Raw genomic sequence first — 21110 nt, 5'->3', positions numbered from 1 at the left:
TTTCCCTGTCCAGTCTATCACTGATGGGCATTTGGGTTGTTTCCAGGTCTTTGCTATTGTAAACAGTGCTGCAATGAACATTCGTGTGCACGTGTCCTTACAGTAGAACGATTTATAATCCTTTGGATATATAGCCAATAACGGGATTGCTGGGTCAAATGGAATTTCTATTTCTAGGTCCTTGAGGAATCGCCACACTGTCTTCCACAATGGTTGAACTAATTTACACTCCCACCAACAGTGTAAAAGTGTTCCTATTTCTCCACATCCTCTCCAGCATCTGTTGTCTCCAGATTTTTTAATGATCACCATTCGAACTGGCGTGAGATGGTATCTCAATGTAGTTTAGATTTGCATTTCTCTGATGACCAGTGATGATGAGCATTTTTTCATGTTTGTTGGCATCATGTATGTCTTCTTTTGTAAAGTATCTGTTCATATCCTTTGCCCACTTTTGAATGGGCTTGTTTGTGTTTTTGTTGTAAATCTGTTTTAGTTCTTTGTAAATTCTGGATATCAGCCTTTTATCAGATGGGTAAATGGCAAAAATTTTTTCCCATTCTTTTGGTTGCCAATTCACTCTAATGACCGTTTCTTTTGCCTTGCAGAAGCTGTGGAGTTTGATTAGGTCCCATTTGTCTATTTTGGCTTTTGTTGCCAATGCTTTTGGTGTTTTTGTCATGAAGTCCTTGCCTATGCCTATGTCCTGAATGGTTTTGCCTAGATTTTCTTCTAGGGTTTTTATGGCGTTAGGTCTTATGTTTAAGTCGTTAATCCATCTGGAGTTAATTTTAGTGTAAGGTGTCAGGAAGGGGTCCAGTTTCTGCTTTCTGCACATGGCTAGCCAGTTTTCCTAACACCATTTATTAAACAGGGAATCCTTTCCCCATTGCTTGTTTTTGTCAGGTTTGTCAAAGATCAGATGGTTGTAGATATGTTGTGTTGCCTCCGAGGCCTCTATTCTGTTCCATTGGTCTGTATCTCTGTTTTGGTACCAGTACCATGCTGTTTTGATTACTGTAGCCTTGTAGTATAGTTTGAAGTCCGGTAATGTGATGCCTCCCGCTTTTTTCTTTTTGCTTAGAACTGACTTGGCTATGCGGGCTCTCTTGGTTCCATATGAAGTTTAAGGTGTTTTTTTCTAGTTCTGTGAAGAAGGTCATTGGTAGTTTGATGGGGATAGCATTGAATCTGTAAATTACTTTGGGCATTATGGCCATTTTCACGATATTGATTCTTCCTAACCAGGAACATGGAATGTTTTTTCATCTGTTTGTGTCCTCTCTTATTTCGTTGAGCAGTGTCTTGTAGTTCTCCTTGAAGAGGTCCTTTACGTTCCTTGTTAGTTGTATTCCTAGGTATTTTATTCCCTTTGTGGCAATTGTGAATGGCACTTCGTTCTTGATATGGCTCTCTTTAAGTCTGTTATTGGTGTATAGGAATGCTTGTGGTTTTTGCACATTGATTTTGTATCCTGAGACTTTGCTGAAGTTGCTTATCAGTTTCAGGAGATTTGGGGCTGAGACCATGAGGTCTTCTAGATATACAATCATGTCGTCTGCAAATAGAGACAATTTGACTTCCTCCTTTTCTATTTGAATACCCTTTATTTCTTTTTCTTGCCTGATTGCTCTGGCTAGAACTTCCAGTACTATATTGACTAGGAGTGGTGAGAGAGGGCATCCTTGTCTAGCACCAGATTTCAAAGGGAATGCTTCCAGTTTTTGCCCATTCAGTATGATATTGGCTGTTGGTTTGTCGTAAATAGCTTTTATTATTTTTAGATACGTTCCATCAATACCTAGCTTATTGAGGGTTTTTAGCATAAAGGGCTGTTGAATTTTGTCAAAGGCCTTCTCTGCATCAATTGAGATAATCATGTGGTTTTTGTCTTTGGTTCTGTTTATGTGGTGTATTACGTTTATAGACTTGCGTATGTTGAACCAGCCTTGCATCCCCGGGATGAAGCCTACTTGATCATGGTGGATTAGCTTTTTGATGTGCTGTTGCAATCGGCTTGCCAGTATTTTACTGAAGATTTTTGCATCTATGTTCATCATGGATATTGGCCTGAAGTTTTCTTTTCTTTTTGAGTCTCTGCCGGGTTTTGGTATCAGGATGATGTTGGTCTCATAAAATGATTTGGGAAGGATTCCCTCTTTTTGGATTGTTTGGAATAATTTCAGAAGAAATGGTACCAGCTCCTTTTTGTATATCTGGTAGAATTCGACTGTGAACCTCTCTGGACCTGGGCTTTTTTTGGGTGGTAAGCTCTTAATTGCTGCCTCAACTTCAGACCTTGTTATGGGTCTGTTCAGGGTTTTGGCTTCTTCCTGGTTTAGGCTTGGGAGGAGGCAAGTGTCCAGGAATTTATCCATTTCTTCCAGGTTTACTAGCTTATGTGCATGGAGTTGTTTGTAATAATCTCTGATGATGGTTTGAATTTCTGTGGAATCTGTGGTGATATCCCCTTTATCATTTTTTATTGCATCATTTTGGTTATTCTCTCTTTTCTTTTTTATTAATCTGGCTAGTGGTCTGTCTATTTTGTTGATCTTTTCGAAAAACCAGCCCCTGGATTTATTGATTTTTTGAAGGGTTTTTTGTGTCTCTATCTCCTTCAGTTCTGCTCTGATCTTAGCTATTTCTTGTCTTCTGCTAGGTTTTGAGTTTTTTTGATCTTGCTCCTCTAGCTCTTTCAGTTTTGACGATAAGGTGTCAATTTTTGATCTCTCCTTGCTTCTCATGTGGGCACTTATTGCTATATATTTTCCTCTAGAGACTGCTTTAAATGTGTCCCAGAGATTCTGGTATGTTCGTTGGTTTCGAAGAACATCTTTATTTCTGCCTTCATTGTTTATCCAGTGAAGATTCAAGAGCAAGTTGTTCAGTTTCCATGAAGCTGTGCGGTTCTGAGTTAGTTTTTGAATTCTGAGTTCTAACTTGATTGCACTGTGGTCTGAGAGACTGTTTGTTATGATTTCCGTTCTGTTGCATTTGCTAAGGAGTGATTTACTCCCGATTATGTGGTTAGACATTTTTGTAATATGTTTGTGTTTTCCTGAGGAGATGGTCCATAGATTTTTGTCAAATTTTTAAAGACTTGTAATACACAGAATAGCTAAAGGAGGCTATTCTTGCATTGCTATAAAGAAATATTGAGACTGAGCAATTTATTTAAAAAAGATGTTTAATTGGCTCATGTTTCTGCAGGCTTTGCAGGAAGCATGGTGTTGACATATGCTCTGCCTCTGGTGAGGTATCAAGGGAACTTACAATCATGACAGAGGTGAAATGGGAGCACGCATTACAAATGGGAAAGCAGTAGCAAAAAAAGGAGAGTGTGGTAGGAGGTGCCACATGCTTTCCAATGACCAAATCCCATTTGTATTCACAGCAAGAGCTCACTTATCACTAAGGGATGACCCAAGCCATTCAGGAGGGATTTGCACCCATGATCCAAACACCTCCTGCCAAGTACCACCTCCAACATTGAGGATTACATTTCCACATGAGATGTGGGTGTGGACCGATACTTATCTAATTATTTAGTGCAATGAATGTTGTAATAAGGATAAAAAGCAAGATCTTTAGGAGATTAGCGTAGAGTTGGAGGCCTACATAACATGTTCAAGTTTCTATATAGGACTCATTTGATATAGACACTTGGGCCAAGTTTACCCTGTTCCATGCCACATCTCTCACATGCAATGCAGTAACTGGTATGTAGTGATGATTTTATCAGTGAGAATCCTGATAGTAATAGGTGAATTTTTTTTTTGAAGATAGTTTATTGAAGGGACTATTTGCAGAGGTGTGACCATGGTTTAAGATAACTAAGAAAGGATGATGAATCACCTAGATACTAGCAACACTTGGAAATTGTTATCTATCCAGGTGACAGGACAAGGATGGAAACCATGTTCCAAAGCTCAGTGAGAGTTGTAGGCAGAAAGAAGAGCCACCCCAACAGGAGCGGTGGCCAAACAAGAAACAAGACAGGGAAGAAACGGGGAATAAATTATGCCATTATTTCTCTTTCCTTCCACTGTTTCTTTTTCTGCTGATTCTTCCTCTCACTGGTGAAACCCAACCAGAAGTTAAAGGGCAAGTTATTCCCTAGAAATAAGGCGAGGCAGAGATGCAGAGCAAGGCAGATAAAACTAGAAAACGGATCTGGGGAGAGACAAATGGAAAATAATCAACAGAGTACATGATACTTATTTGTTGAATTAAATCAAATTTTTATTGTTAATCACAATTTAGCCTTACATATTGTTAAAATAAAGTGAAAAATGAGCAAATGCCTGATGGTTTCATGTTTTCTTATATACCTTTAATCCTTGAAATAAAAATCTCTTTGAAATTGTAGGGGCAACTATTTCTGTGATTTTGAATGGTTGAAATAGTAAAATGATGCAATAATTATTAATCTATAAAAATTCAATATTACAATAGCTTACCTTTTTAAGACTTTTTATTTTTCAAATGTGTATTTATCAAAATGTGAAAAATTGGAGTAGTTAACCTAGGAAAGACCAGTTCATTTTCCAGAGGCTACCTCAAAAACACTTTCTGAATCTTCTCTTACTCATACATATTTAAGTGTTATAGAACTTTGTTTGAACTTCTGTTATAATACTCTTATTAAATAGTAGTTATTTTTATTGATAATTTTTATTATCATTATTATTATTATTTTGGAGATAGAGTCTTGCTCTATCCCCCAGGCTCGAATGCAGTGGCGTGATCTTGGCTCACTGTAACCTCCACCCCCTGGGTTCAAGCGATTCCCATGCCTCAGCCTCCTGAGTAGCTGGGATTACAGGCACCCACTACTATGCCCGGCTAATTTTCATACTTTTAGTAGAGACGAGGTTTCACCATGTTGGCCAGGCTGGTCTGAAACTCCTGACCTCAGGTGATCTGCCCACCATGGCCTCCCAAAGTGCTGTGACTACAGACATGAGCCACAGCGCCCAACCTTTAATTTATTATTATTATTATTTTTATTTATTTATTTATTTTTTTGAGACGGAGTTTCGCTCTTGTTACCCAGGCTGGAGTGCAATGGCGCGATCTCGGCTCACCGCAACCTCTGCCTCCTGGGTTCAGGCAATTCTCCTGCCTCAGCCTCCTGAGCAGCTGAGACTACAGGCACGCGCCACCATGCCCAGCTAATTTTTTGTATTTTTAGTAGAGACGGGGTTTCACCATGTTGACCAGGATGACCTTGATCTCTTGACCTCGTGATCCACCTGCCTCAGCCTCCCAAAGTGCTGGGATTACAGGCTTGAGCCACCGCACCCGGCCTAATTTATTTTTTGAGAGAGTCTGGCTCTGTCGTTCAGGCTGGAGTGCAGTGGCATCATCTCAACTCCCTGCAACCTCCACCTCCCAGGTTCAAGTGATTCTCATGCCTCAGCCTCCTGAGTAGCTGAGATTACAGGTGCACGCCACCACGCCCAGCTAATTTTTGTATTTTTAGTAGAGATGGGGTTTCACCATGTTGGCCAGACTAGTCTTGAACTTCTGACCTCAGGTGATCTGCCCTCTGTGGCCTCCCAAAGTGCTGGGATTACAGGCGTGAGCCTCTGCACCCAGCTTTTACTGATAATATTGAAAGCAGTTCACATTTACTGATTGTTTTGACATTTCCCAAGTCACTGTGCTAAATCCTTTATGTGTATTCTTACGTTTTATCCTCACATAACCCTGTGAGGTGTGGATACTGTTGCAATGCCCTTGGGAAGCATCATTGGACAAAACAAGTTCCGTAAAGGCCACAGATATTTGCATTCTGATATTAATATTCTGTGCTATTCTATTGTTGGTATTCTCTTGTTCCGCTTGAAATTGAGCACGTTTTTGTATGTTTATTAGCCATTTAGTTGTGTGTGTGTTTTGTGAAATTACCAATTTAGTCTTTTGCCCATTTTCCATTTGGCTGTCTGTCTTTTTATTATTAATTTGGAGGAAGTCTGTATGTATATTTGAATATGTGCCCTTAGCTATGTGTTGTGACTTCCGCCATTCTATGGCAGATTCAGGCTGAGATATTAAGAGCAGGTGGGATTTGGGTAGGCAAATATGAGTGTTTCTAATGAGAAAACAATAAACACAATTATAAGGGAAGAAGATATAATTCACATATGAAATAGTTGAATTGTTTGATTGGACTGAGGGTCCTTAAAGTGAACCAATGGAAGGTCAGGCCAGAGAGCTCAAAATATATAGCTTCCCATTTTCAGGGAAGCCCTAGAAAATGGCAAAAAGATACCTCAACAGAACATTATTTTCTTTAAATACGTCTTCTATTCAGGAATAACTCTGTTTCAGGCAGGCTAGACAACCAGAAAAGAACCCTGAAGATCGTTTGCCTCTCTGGTAGGTAGCTCTGTGCATTCTCTTCTGTGCTAGGGAATGAATCTTCTTTTACTGAAATGGCCCTGCTCTCATTTCCTTGTGAAAAGGCGTGACTTAAAGCTGGAACTGATGGGGAGAGAAGCCTAGAGGAATGTCCTTCATCTTGTCTTCAGGCTCTAGATTTCTCAGAGTTTTGCATATTAAAGTTAGAGTACCTTCACGCAGCCACCCTTGCTGACCTGGTATTTCTCCTTATAGAGTCATTCCTTGGAGGTTGGGACTTTGATTTCCTATGATTTGGTTTGTGTATTTCCTTACAGAACTTGAAGGCCAATGGCCGAATGGCTTTTTGGTTTTAGCATCCCTTTAGTCTCAGCCTCCATCTTACTATGTCTGCACCAATGAAGAAGTATATTCATTCTGTTCCCTAGGGAGATTATGCTAGTGTTTTAAAAGCCTTTGCTGACCCTTACGGATTTGCCTGTCTCGCTACTTATCAGACAAAAATGTTTCTTTGGTTTCACTTCTTAATTTTATATCCATTAGAATTTGTTTTGGCTCCAAGTGCCTAAAACCCAAAAATACAGTGGCTTAGGAAGATAGGACTTTTCTTTTTATCTCATGTATTAATAAATAGAGACAATTCAGGGGTGACAAGGCAACTCCATGATTGTCTGGAATAGTGTCTTTTCATCTCATTGTTCTTCTTTCTTTATCCAAGAGCTCCAGGAATAATGTATGCATTCCAGCCATCAGGAAGGAGAAATGGAAAAGGCGAAGGACATCTCCCTACCACCCCGTAGGACTTCTCCGAACTTGCATCCACTACTGTGGTTATATCTTATGAGCCAACGCTTAGTTAACTTAGCCACATCTAAGTCTTAAGCAGGCTTGGAAAAATATGTCAGGCTAAAAATAGGAATTCCTGATCCTATTGAAAAAAAGGAGAATGGATATTGAGGATAACCGTTGATGTTTGCCACATAAATTTTTTGTTATTGTGACATTAATATTTTCCTGAGATGTTTTAAGGAGGAAAGCTTAGAATAATATAGATATACAGCCAATTTAAAATCGATTTTCATCAGAATTAGCTTATGTCTCTAGATTCTGACATTCTGAATTTTGGGCCCTTATTTTAAAATCTTTACTCTAGGGTAGACGTTAACCAACTCTTGATTTATTATTATTATTATTTTTGTTAAGTTTGGAAGCTTTACTTCATTCCTAAACATTAATGTCAGATTTCATGAAATTTTTAAATATAGCAAATGCTGTTGAACATTGCAAATGTAAAATATGGAGGAGGAAATATGTGCCTTTTATCTTTATAGAAGATAAATATATTAAACCCACTATTAAAAATAGTCTAAGAAAAAATTTTAGCAATCGGTAATATAAAAGCTCTTGGTTAGAATGGATTCAAATATATGGAAATTAAATGAAAATCTAGAATCATTTCAGTTCACTGAGAATTAGCTGATATAGTGAGCAGCAGATATAATCTCATAGACACTGCATATTTTTTAAAGTCCTATTCTTCACAGTAGAGCTTGAAGAAAATGTAGTATTGTAACATAATTATTATTAAAAACGATTTACTTTTAAAGCCCAGCATGTTACATCATAAGTAATATTCATTTTTTTTCTTCCATAGTCAAGAAGTTTGATAACTGTAGGACTGGGTGTTGCAGCCCTTGTATTTGCAGGTAAGATAAAGAATATATACCAATAAATTGCAGGAGAAATATTTCCAAACAGCATCTACAGTGATTCATGAGTAGACCCGTAGTGTTCTGAGGTTTTGGTTTTTAGGCATTATACATTCTCATTCTTTCCACCATTTGTAGTTACTGAACATTTGTCATTGTAGCAAAATCTAGATAAACTTTATGGGAAGAAAATTAGTGATACAAAAGCCAGGAAAACTAGCTCCAATAATAGTTTATCTTCCTGGCATTTTTTTTTTTCAGTTTGAGGTATAGTATACTATAAAAAATCTTTAGTATTATGTAATATAAGTGGTATGGGGTTCCTTATTCTCCCATATTTGTTTATTCTTGCAAATAGGTTTATGCATTTTAAGCTGTCAGTTTTTTCTCATGAGCATACTTGTTCCCTGTAGTTTATTTTTTTATTTGTCTCTCAACATATTGGTATAATTACCTTGATAAACCCAGGAGACTTTTTTCACTGCTAAAATTACCTTTCTCGATAGAATAGTTCTAAAGATCTAAAGTAAATTTGCTTAGTCTGTCATTAACTTATAGTAGTTTAAAATTAGCTATTTCCTAATTAAATGTTAATTTGATAATATTTCCTTATTGATAAAGATTTACTTTTTTGTTTTAGCATTTGCGTTTGTAAGCTCTATCGATTTGATCTTGTTAATTGGATCTTCTTTTAGGCGAAGTTGCATTCCATTGTGGCTATATGGAGTTTAGTAAGATCTAATAGAAAAGTGAGAAAAAAAGAGGGTCTTGTTTTATATGGTATTTAATTTCTCATGATTATCATTTAAACCACTTTATTATAATCTTTTGTCTTGCAAGTGAAGAAACACCTGAACAATCAGAATTTTAAAATCTAGATCAGTGGTTCAGATTCTCTTGATCTTTTTGTCATTAGGGTCTTATGTCTCAATTACATAACTTATACTTCACTAGTTTCTGAGGTTTCATGAGAAGAATATCATGTCTCAAAAGAAGTTCTGACAAACTTGCCCCTAACCATAAAGGAATTTTAGTATTAATTATTAGAGTAGAGTAGGCATATTCATAGAGTTATGAATTCAAATGCAAGATTTTGATTTGAAATTAGATAAAGATGTATTTTTTCCAGGGTTGTCTTTCTAAAATGACAACAGTTGGTGTGTGTATTCTATGTAGAACACAGTTTCCAAACTCATATTACTGACTAGAATATTATATTAAATAATAGCAAAATCTCTTCCAGAGCCAAATACAACCAAATAACAGAATTTAGGAGAAAGTACACTTAGATTTGTTGGAACTAGGTCCTCCAGTTACAGTAAACCACCACATGTCACTTCTTAAAGCATTTAACTGCTTTTTAACCGAGACTAGAAGTCAGTCACTATGGTTTTGAAGAATTTTGAGGTAATAATAAAAACTACATTTCATACTATTGTAAAATCAAATGGAAGATGTCATCTGTGTGATAAGACATACAGGCAAGTTAGGGAATCAGCCTCATTTAATTTCACTTTAGTGTTCTTCTTTATGTCAAGAGCTTTTTAATCTTCACATTTTCCCATTTCTGGCATCTGTCTTTCATGTAATGTGTTTGCACAGAAATAACAGTATATATAGGCAGGTAAATTTTTCTAAAAGATCTAGGTAGTTGAATTTTTGCAGTACAACTCTTGATTTGCAAATAGGCTTATGGTTAGCAGTTTAAAGCCTGTAGTGTCATATATTGTTTTTCTAGCAAGACTGTTGGAGAAAGAGATACTAGAAGATACAATCTGATTGGGGTGCAAAAGATAAATTAACTAGATAATATTTTACTCTTGTTTAATGCCCTCAAAATAATTTAGAACCTGTTTTACTATTGGCTCTTAGTTGTCAAGACTCAGGGGAGTTTTGATTGTTAGGATTTCTAACTAAGGAAAGAGCTAAAAATAAATTTTTAGAGAGAGTAGCCATCCTCAGTGAGAAAAATTGATAATTAACATACTTGGTAATTATTTCATTCATAATTGCCTTTTTACTTTAGAGATAATTCTATTAAGATCATATGTGGAGTGTAGATCATAAATAGAATTTGTTTTCTATATATTTCAAAGTGATTATCACCATAAAAAGCAATACAATTAATCATTTTAGTATTATAAGTGTCTTTATACATAATAGGAGTTTACAGTTTGTTGTAGAAAGAATACTAGGATCTTTTTTTGTGACCTGTACCATAATACAAATGTAAGATATTATACATAAGCATTGAAAATTTCTACTTTTATTATCATAAACTAGAAGTTGATAAATTTAATGGCTATGATAATGGTATTAACATGAAATTCTGCCCTCTAGTAAGTTATAAATTTGAAAAAAATGACATCTTTTTGGTAAGTTCTGAAATATTTATTGAAATAACCTATATAAACTATCAATAAATACCATGACAAGCACTTTGAAGGTAATGATTGATTTTGATTATAGGAAATATATTTGCTTTTATTCCTTTTACCACTTAGGTCGCTATACATTTCGGATCTGGAAACCTCTAGACCAAGTTATCACAGAAACTGCAAAGAAGATTGTAAGTTGAACGTGGCTTTAGTTAGAAAACTCATTTTGATTTGTGTTGAATTAACTTAGAAAATGGCTTGGATTTTCCAATGTATGTAGCTATTTATTTCCTTCAATATCATTGATGAGTTTGTCTAACTTACTGGCTCAGTTTCTTTTAAGTTTTTGGTCACATTATTTTTATATCTAACTTTATTCTTTGTTTTGACATCTAATTATTATAATCTGTTTAGTGGTATTATATCAACTTTGATGTAGCTTAATTTCCCTGTTTAGTTACTGTTCATTTATTCAGTAAACATTTAGTGAGTCCTGATCCCTGTGCCGGGAGCTTGGAATAGCTGATAAACAAAGAAGACATGGTTCTTGTCCTGATGGAGCTTACCCAAGAGTTGATGCCAACTTGAAATTTGAAACTAGTCCCCTTATAGCATCATGCCTGGTCATCTCAAACATAAAATTACAAGATTCCAACCATGAAATGCTATAGAACTAATTATACATTCTTGTACTGGCATTATAGCTATTCTTGGGAGCTGAAAATAAATGAAAAAGTGAATGGTAGTATGTATCCGTAACAGCAACAGTATGAATTGTAGTTTGCAACCACTGAAGACAATATAAAGAAAAGTCAATGAAACCCTGTAGCATAAACATTGGCTTCAGGGAAATAGAAGCAGATTTGGGATAGATCAACTTGGTTGAGATTTGAAATTCTCAAATTGCTACAAACCAGCAAACTATTTCTACAAATAGTTGATTATCAGCTATTCTAAGCTCCTGGCACAGAGATGAAGAATCACTAAACGTTTGTTAAATAAATGAACAGTAATTAAACAGGGAAAGTAAGTTATATCAAAGTTGACATACTACTACTAAATGTAAAACTACTTACTTTATGTTATTTCATTACATATTTCAAAACCTACCAGAGAGACTGCCATTTTTTTTTCAAATTTATAATTTATTGGAGGACAGAATGTCATGTTAATACCGTTATCACAGCCATTAAATTTATCACATTCTAGTTCATGATCATAAAACTAAAAATTTTCAATGTTTATGTATAATATCTTACATTTGTATTATGGTGTAGGTCACCAAAAAGTGAATGGCTTGTGAGGCTTAGCCATGAACAGTGATAGCACCAAAAGATAACATACTGACAAATAATTAAACTTAGATTTAAAAAAAAAAAAAAAAAAAACAGCAAGTGATTTTACAGTCTTATAAATGCATATCTGTGATTAGAGAGAACATAGGCATATTTTCTGTCTTCCTATTTATATTTTATTTGGCTAAAATAGTGGCAGGTATTGAGTAAATATTCATTGAGCACCTAGTACTTGCTAGCTAGACAGTATCATAGATAGTGGGATATATTTATGGACCAACGACATTGCTCTCTAAGAGCTTACATGTTAGTGGAGAGACACAGTTAAGAAAAATGTAGTAAGTTATATAATACCCAGAAGTGTCGCATGCTTTTGAGAGAGCCAAATCAGGGTAAGAGTCTTAAGAGTAACAACAATGAGGAATCTTTACATTAGATAGGCCAGGTAAGGTTTCTCCAGGAAGATAAGGGAGCAGGCCATGTGAGCATCTGGTGTAAGAGCTTTAGGTGGTGGGATCACTGCAAAGGTCCTGAGGTGCAAATGAGCCTAGCAGCAAGAGTAACTCCAAGGACTGTATGAAGGGAATAGTGGCAGCTTGGGCCCAGATCCCTTAGTGCCTAATAGACAATTAAAAAAAAAAAAAAACAAAAAAAACAACTTCAGATTTTACCTTAAGCATGATATGATAGAAAGCCCTTGGAAGGTTTTTTGTTTGTTTTTGGTTTGGTTTTTTTTTTGACATGGAGCCTCACTCTGCTGCCCAGGCTGGAATGCACTGGCTCAGTCTCAGCTCCCTGCACCCTCTGCCTCCCAGGTTCAAGCGATTCTCCTGCCTCAGCCTCCCAAGGAGCTGGGATTACAGGCAACCATCACTATGCTGGGCTAATTTTTTGTATTTTTAGTAGAGACAGGGTTTCACCATGTTAGGCTGGTCTCAAACTCCTGACCTCAGGCGATTCACCTGCCTCAACCTCCCAAAGTGCTGGGATTACAGGTGTGAGCCACCGTGCCTGTCCCCTTAGAAGGTTTTGAGCATCGAGGCAATGCGATTTGCATTTTAGGTTCTAACTCTGCTTTGCTACCTAGATCATAAACTAGAATGAGCCAGAGTAGAAGCTGTGAAACCGGTAAGAGGGTATTGAGATAGTTCAAGTGGCAGATGATGATGGCTTGAAATAGGGTAGTAGCAATGGACACAGTAACATAGTTCTTTAAATGAATTCTATTTATGTCTTTCCATATGTTTATTATTTATTATTTATAAACATATGGAAAGACATAAATTTCAGAAGAATTTCAGAAGTCGTTTCTCTTCTGTTATGGTGATCTTCAGTGTATGGTAGTAAATAGAAAATTATCAAGCTTTGCAGAACTATATAATTTCACATTGTAAAGAAAGAGAGAGCAAGAAAATGAGGAAATCTTCAGTACTTGGTAGAGGCAGCTCACAGATAAGGCAGGGTAATTCAAGAGATTATAAGGGATACACTCATGTAAACTCTTTCTTCAGTGGCTCTTATGGCCTGCTCCCTCATCTTCTAACAGGGGCCTTACTTGTCCTATTTAATCTAAAGATTAAATGGTACCTGCATATCTTAAAGGAAAGAGAAATGATGTGTAACCCCCTTTCCCTCTCCTTTGTGGGCCTCAAGATAAGAAACCTGGCTTTCAATAAATCTGGCTCCTTTTTCACAAAGTGCTACTCTTAGAGTTTTCAGTAAAACATCTTAGAATATCTTTATTATCATCATCATTATTAAATTTTTACCTCAGTAAAGATGCAAATATTTTTAAACAATTTTTAAAATAGTAGTCATCCTAGGGAAGCTGAGAAATGAAGTATGTGCATACTTTCTCTTGGTGTTGATGAATCCTAATGTCATACCTCATAAACACAGCATATACAGTGTTTTGATTTCATAAATATTATTCATTATTCAACCAAATAAGGTTACTAAAAAGACAGGAACTGCAATTGTGTGTCACTAAATCTGTTATTCAAAGGAGACTGTCCAAGGCTCAAGTTTCAATGGAGTTTCATTTCATTGTTTTTTTAAACTTCGTTTCCTCTAAGCTTTAACATCTTGTTCTTAAATCTTATCTTTCTCTTTTTCATATTTTTTTTCATTTTGCTGAAATAGTGCCTAGAATAATTTTTTATATGAAATGCATGGATGGTAAATGTTTTTTCTTTGTTAAACAGTTTGTTTCCTTTGTTTTCACTGTTGTCAGCTGCTAGCTCCTTGAAATCTGGTGGAGCCAACATTAGAGAAGTATAAAAATCTCTGCTGAGATTAAGCCTCAGTGCCTGCACTCCTTCGTTCCTGTATACTCACAGCTAGATTTTTTGGTGGTCTTCTTACTATTTTTATTCCATTTGTAGACAACCTGTTGTTTTCATTTTCTTTTGTTGTTTGGGTTTTGGGTTTTAGGTATGGTAGCAGGTTTTTTTAGCTCTGAAAATTTATAGGATTTTCTCTTCCTTATTGATGTTCTGGAATTTCATAAGAATTCTTAGCCCTAATTTACTTGAAAATGGTCTTTAGTTCTCTAAGATTTTCTTACAGTTTTTTCTTTTATTATTTCTTCCCTTCATTGTGTCTCTTCTCTGCTTCTAGAACTCTGAATAGAAAGATATTAGACTAAATAAAAAGATGTCTATTCCCTGTGTCTCTTGCCATTTTATTTCTTATTTTCTATCTCCTTATCTTTCTTTGTTCTTCATTTAGGGCTCTTCATTCTATAGTATTTTCACAGTTTATTTTCCAGATCACCAGACTGGCCTTTAGCAATGTTTATTCTGTTATTCAGTTTATCCACTGACTTCTTCACATCAGTAATTTTTTTTCTTTTTTTTGAGACAGAGTCTTGCTCTGTCACCAAGGCTGTGGTGCAGTGGCGCAATCTCGGCTCGCTGCACCCTTTGCCTCCTGAGTTCAAGTGATTCTCCTACCTCAGCTTCCTAAGTAGTTGGGGTTACAGGCACTTGCCACTGTGCCCAGTGAATTTTTGTATTTTTAGTGGAGATGGAGTTTCACCATGTTGGCCAGGGCTGTCTCGAGCTTCTGACCTCGAGATCAGCCCACCTCAGCCTCCTAAAGTGCTGGGGTTACAGACGTGAGCCACTGTGCCTGGTCCACGTTAGTAATGTTCTAAATTCTAAGGATTCTTTCTTGTTTCTTTAAACAAGAAAAATAGCAACTCATTTTTTAATTAATTTGATATCCTTTTGAATATTTCTAAAGCGATTAATTAGAATTTGGCCAAATTCTCTTCTGCTTCCTAATTTATCTCCTTTTCCTAAAGCCAGTTGTTATTTGTTCATATTGGTTCTTTTTTTCCTCTCCATGTTATTGGGTTTACTCAAATGTCCAGTGACCCTTGGTTGTTGATTTATATTTATTATAACTAAACTGACTAGTAGAGGTAATGTTCTTGACTTTCTTCAACAGTTTGGTAGGGTTGGTTCAACAGCTTAATTGAATGAGAGTGTTGACAGTGGGCTGTAAGTAACATAGGTGGGTTTGTTAACAGGCATGCCTTTCAAAGCAAGGAGACTAGAGGCAGGATTGGTACCTGGAGAGTTCAAGAGAGGTTGAGCACTGTATACATTTTACTCCTTGGCATAGCTTCCCACCTCCGTAGACTTCTGGGTTCTGAAATGGGGCCTGCTGGTATGCCCCTTTGTGTCTTGTAGTACCTACCACCCAGAGTAAGATACATATCAGAGTAAGAGGCATATGGTTCTCTTTCTCAGCCTGAGGGTAAAGTGACAGGTGCCAGGCCTCTTATGTGCTATATTGGTAGAGGAGGAATGATCTATTTATGCTGCTCTGGTTTAATAAGTTATGCTGATTTTTTATTGTTGTTATCGGCTCTGAATTTAGTGTTCTTGTTTTCCTGAAAAGAGTTTCTTCTTTTCTCTGGTGTTTGAGACTGCTGGGATTTTTCTGTACATTCAGTTTTTGTCTAGGATTTCTTTTTTTTTTTTTTGAGATGGAGTCTTGCTCTGTCACCCAGGCTGTACTGCAGTGGCACGATCTTGGCTCATGGCATCCTCTGCCCCCTGGATTTAAGCGATTCCCCTGCCTCAGCCTCCTGAGTAGCTGGGACTACAGGTGCGCACCACCATGCCCAGTTAATTTTTTTGTATTTTAGTAGAGCCTGGGTTTCACCATGTTAGCCAGGATGGTCTCGATTCCCTGACCTCGTGATCCGCCCACCTCGGCCTCTTAAAGTGCTGGGATTACAGGCATGAGCCACTGAGCCTGGCCTTATCTAGGATTTCTTTAAACTTTCTGGTTTGCTGTTTATCCCATTTCTTGTTTTCCAGGCCTATTAAGGTTTTTTGTTTTTTTTTTTAAATTTACAATGTCTTTTCTCATTTCAAAGGCACCTTGGAAAGCAAAAGATCTTTAAAACTCAGTCTGGTCTTTTGAATCAGTGTCCTTTTGCTTGTTTTTTTGGTTTGTTTTTGGTTCTTTTGTTTTTGTTTTTGTATTAATGTATATTATTGACTCAGCTAATGTCTAATTACTCTATATTTTTTTCCGGAGGAGAAAACCCATCATTCATCTTTTTATTTATTTTGTTTTTAGGCTTTTAATTTTCTATTTGTGAATCTGTCTTTTTATTTAAATATAATTTTTTAAAGTTGCATTTCTTTTGTTTTATGGTCAAATGAAATTATGGAAAAATACTAATTAAAATCATCCTTTAGTTTTTATAAATCAAATAGATTATTGTACATAATAAAGTTTATAGCTTATGGTAAATGCATTCTTGGAGGACTTTTGTGTTTCAAGCTATTGAGTGAATGAATTAGCTAATGAAGAGTTTGTTTTAACTTAGCAAAGGAGATACAAAATCATCTAACATGACACTACAGCATTTAGGGCCAATTTTAGAAGGAAATGATTTTGATTTCTGTCATTTATTTATACAGTATTTTATGAATGGAATAATACAAATAATCATTTGTAAGGTCCAGGATGTGTTTCTGTTCTTAGAAAAATAGGACAATTTATTCCATCCATTTGATGGTATACTTGTTCCTTAGAATAATCTCATTTTTATGGATCTAAGCATTTTTTTTCACCTACTACAGTGTGGTCAGAAAATGGTTCTGCACCACCTTATCTGTCAGTCCTAATATAATGCAATATGGGTATATTATTTTCAAGCTTAAAAGTGCCTTTCAATTATACTTTATTACTGGGGAGGAATAAAGAGTTACTATTCTGTGCATGCTCATGACATGGACACTAATTCAAACATATTAATAGATTAAAATACTGTGATAACAATTTTGTTCTATTTAAAGCTATATAAGACCTAAATTTCCTACAAGTTTAGGAATCATGATTTTCTCTGAAGAAATGTGTAAATACAGTTGACCCTTGAACAACCTGGGTTTGAACTGCACAGGTCCACTTAATCATGATTTAAAAAAATAAACTCAGTGAGCCCTCCATGTCTGCAACCAAGTGTAGATCAACAACATAGTATTCATGGGATGCAAAACCCACCTACACTGAGGGCCAACTTTTTGTATCTGTGGTGTCTGTAGGGCTGACTATGGTGCCTGAAGTGCAGATTTTAGTATGGGTGGTCCTGGAACCAGTCACCTGCAGATACTGAGGGCTGAATGTATTTTAGTAGTGAGTAACGTAGCAATTTTTTGTTTTCTCTTTGCATACTTTTCCGCACACCGCCCCAAATGTAAGTTTCTATTTGCAAAATGGTCCAGTTCTTTTGGAAGGGTTGTGTTGATTTTATATATATGTACATACAGAATGACTTACTCATAATAAACTCAGTGTCCACGTGAACTTCTTCCAGACACTAGATTTTGAGGAACCTTTTCTGAGACTCTGTGTCTACCTGGGCAAAACTGCAAATTAAAAAATCGCTCAGTTACCAATACCTGCTTTTAATGTTAATGAGCTTTCTGACTATAATGGGAATGACAGTTTATAAAACATCCTGAGTTTATCTTTTTTATTATGCTGGTTCCAAATTTTAGGTAAATAAAGACTCATTGAAATATTTTTATTCTGAATAAAAAATTACTCTATGCATTAGTTCCAGGCATGATTTAAAAACAAAAGAACAGGGCCGGGCGCGGTGGCTCAAGCCTGTAATCCCAGCACTTTGGGAGGCCGAGGCGGGTGGATCACGAGGTCAAGAGATCGAGACCATCCTGGTCAACACGGTGAAACCCCATCTCTACTAAAAATACAAAAAATTAGCTGGGCATGGTGGTGCGTGCCTGTAATCCCAGCTACTCAGGAGGCTGAGGCAGGAGAATTGCCTGAACCCAGGAGGCGGAGGTTGCAGTGAGCTGAGATCACGCCATTGCACTCCAGCCTGGTTAACAAGAGCGAAACTCCGTCCCAAAAAAAAAAAGAACAGATATTAGGTGATACTTCTGTTTTGTTATGATGAAACTAGTTACCTTTAATTTAGGGGTAAGGTATGCATGTAGTAGAAATGTTGGTTTCCTGAAAGAAACCTTAAAACCAGCCCTATTCCTCTAAGTAAGTCCCTCATTCTTTTTTTTTTTTTTTTAAACTGAGAAGGAGTTTCACTCTTGTTGCCGTGGCGCAACCTTGGCTCACCACAACCTCCACCTCCCGGGTTCAAGCTATTCTCCTACCTCAGCCTTCCTAGTAGCTGGAATTATAGGCATGTGCCACCACACCCGGCTAGCTTTTTTGTACTTTTAGTAGAGATGAGGTTTCTCCATGTTGGTCAGGCTGGCCTCAAACTCCCGACCTCAGGTGATCTGCCCGCCTCAGCCTCTCAAAGTGCTGGGACCACAGGCAGAGCCACTGCACTAGGCCATTGTTTTTTTTTTTTTTTTTTTTTGTTTGTTTGTTTTTGAGACAGAGTCTTGCTTCAGGCTGGAGTGCTGTAGTATAGTCTTGGCTCACTGCAACCTCTACTTCCCGGGTTCAAGTGATTCTCCTGCCTCAGTCTCCAGAGTAGCTGGAATTACAGGTGTGCACCACCACACCCAGCTAATTTTTATATCTTTCGTAGAGGCGGGGATTCACCTGGTCTTGAACTCTTGATGGGGTTACAGGCGTGAGCCACCATGCCTAACTCCCGTATTCTTTCCATTCGTATCCGTATCTAAATTTCTCTCCATATCTCTCTTTATATATGGGCATACTCTCTATGTAGTATGTTTAGAAAGATATAAAGTTTGTTCAGTTTGGTATGTGTAATTAACCCAATTTGATATCCTTCCTCTCCTCAAAACTTGTATCCAGGGTGGGGGACTGTTTGTTTTTTTCACTGGATTGTAAATTACTTGAAACTTGGATAGTACATTGTATTCTCACAGTATTGATTCAGTGATTGATTAGCATCTATGTGATGATGGACAGTCCTTGGTCTCTCATTTGAAAGTTGCCTGGCACATAGCAGTTGCTAAAGTGTTAATCGAATGAATTAATTGCCAGAAATTATTTATTACCAAGTAGAAATTTATAACAAGCTGTTCAAAGACTGTAGCTTATATAAATGGCCAGATCTGACTGTCTGGAACTCATTTTTTTAAGCTCTAGTTATTTCCTTGGTTTCTTATAGTATTCTTCATTTTCTTTAGTTGTATAAATAACATGGGTTCACTGTTGAAAATTTAGAAGTTTAAAAAAAGAAAAAAAATTGTAATCCTACCAGCTAAAAATTAAAGTTATTTATATGCTTTTAGATTTTATTTTATGTAAGCATACTTATTTTTCTGAAATGGTTTCATGCTTAGAAACATATATGCTTGTAATCATATATGTGTATGTTTCTTCTAAAAGCTGAGTTTGTACATCCTGTTTCTCTGTTCAGAGCTACTGAAAATAGTGTCTTTACCTGCTGTCTCCATCCTTTTCTTCCCATTCTGTCTTAAACACACTCTAATCATATGCTCAGCTCACCTTCTGCAGCTCTTAGTTTTCAGTGTCCTCTTTGTTAAATCCAGAGGTTAGTCCTTGGCTCTCATTTTACTTTACGTATCAGAAACTTTGAAACCATTTTTCATTCCTCACTCTTGACTTGTAGTTTCTTCCTCCCTTACTGCTAGGTCTTCTCAGCCTCCTTTACTGATTCCTCTCCATTTCTATATCACTAAATGTTGCAGTTTTTAGAGTACAGTCCTTGGACTTCTAATTTTAAACTCTCAGTATCATGGCTATAAATGCTATCTGTACACTAATGACTCTCAAATGTTAAGTCTAGTGTGAAGTCAGACATTCTCCACTTGGATATTTAAGACATTTCAAACTTAATATATACCAAATCATTCTCCTCATGTCTATCACCCACAGCAAATAAACAGCTGTTCCTTTCCTAAGTCATTAAATGGCAGTTTGGCAGTTTAGGCCAGAAACCCTGAGGTCATTTGCACAGCTTGGGTTCTGTGGAAATCAGAGTGAGACAAAGACAAGCAAGCTGTACTTTTCTTAGGGAGTGCTCTTAGCATAAACAACTCCAGAAAGAAAGGGAAAGAAGGATAGAAAGATAAATTAGGCTTCAGTGCAGTCCTAACAAAAGCCTCAGCCAATCTCACAAAGACCTCTAAACAAGGATGACTTATTGTAGTTATCCCAAGTTGGGGCAAGGGGTCATGAGATTAAATGACGTTACCTGGGAAGTGAGTATAGATAAGTCCAAGGACTGAACCCTAGAGAACTACCATGTTTCTATCCCATGTCAACCAGTCAGTAGATACAGGCTGCCCCACAAAGTGGGATGAGCTTGAGTGTCTTTAGGCAAGGCGATTCCTAAAGTGTCTGACAGCTGGGAGCTGTCAGCCAGCCACAGCCCTAGTGTCGGGGAAGCAAGTCCTTCGCTCCTGATGGGAGATCTAGTGAGCACATAACAGTGTCCTCAACGTCATTCTTTAATTCCTTTTTCTCTCATATCCCAAATTCAATCCATCAAGCAAGTGTTGGTTCTATTTTCAGTATACATCCAGAATCTGACCTTTTTTATCACCCCTCTGCTACCACCTTAGTTATACCATCATCATCTGTTTTCTGGATTATTATGTTTTCTTAACTGGTCTGCTGCTTCTACCCTTGCACCCTTCTCTTCTCTACATGGCAGTTAGATTAAATCAAAGTTAGATTGTGTTATTCCAGTGCCCTGGCTTCTCTCACTTAAAATCCTAAATTCTTTCCATTGTTTACAAGGCCTTCCCACAATCTGGCCCCCATTACATCTCGAATCCTCCTCCTCTTGTTCATTCCTCTCCAGCAGCATTGAAACTTTTCAATCCAGCTTTCCAGCCTCTCTTGGCTTGCCTGTCTGCCACTGTGACATACTCCCCACTTCATCAGTTCCTCCCCATTCTCTG

At 36.9% G+C, this 21110-nt stretch overlaps 1 protein-coding gene across 1 annotated transcript in view; it reads left to right on the top strand.

Annotated features, from left to right (window-relative positions):
* Positions 1–21110, top strand: part of DNAJC15 (DnaJ heat shock protein family (Hsp40) member C15) — an 85364-nt gene that overhangs the window by 38708 nt on the left and 25546 nt on the right. The window contains exons 2-3 of the mRNA XM_032294774.1: positions 8024–8075; positions 10583–10647. Of these exons, the coding sequence (XP_032150665.1) occupies positions 8024–8075; positions 10583–10647 (117 nt within the window). The remainder of the gene's footprint in view (positions 1–8023; positions 8076–10582; positions 10648–21110) is intronic.

This window comes from Sapajus apella, unplaced genomic scaffold (genome assembly GCF_009761245.1).
Source record: "Sapajus apella isolate SASKATOON/1434 unplaced genomic scaffold, GSC_monkey_1.0 scaffold32, whole genome shotgun sequence".
Classification (NCBI taxonomy): domain Eukaryota; kingdom Metazoa; phylum Chordata; class Mammalia; order Primates; family Cebidae; genus Sapajus; species Sapajus apella.
The sequence above is the reverse complement of the archived record's forward strand: the minus strand, read 5'-3'. Positions and strand labels throughout refer to the sequence as shown.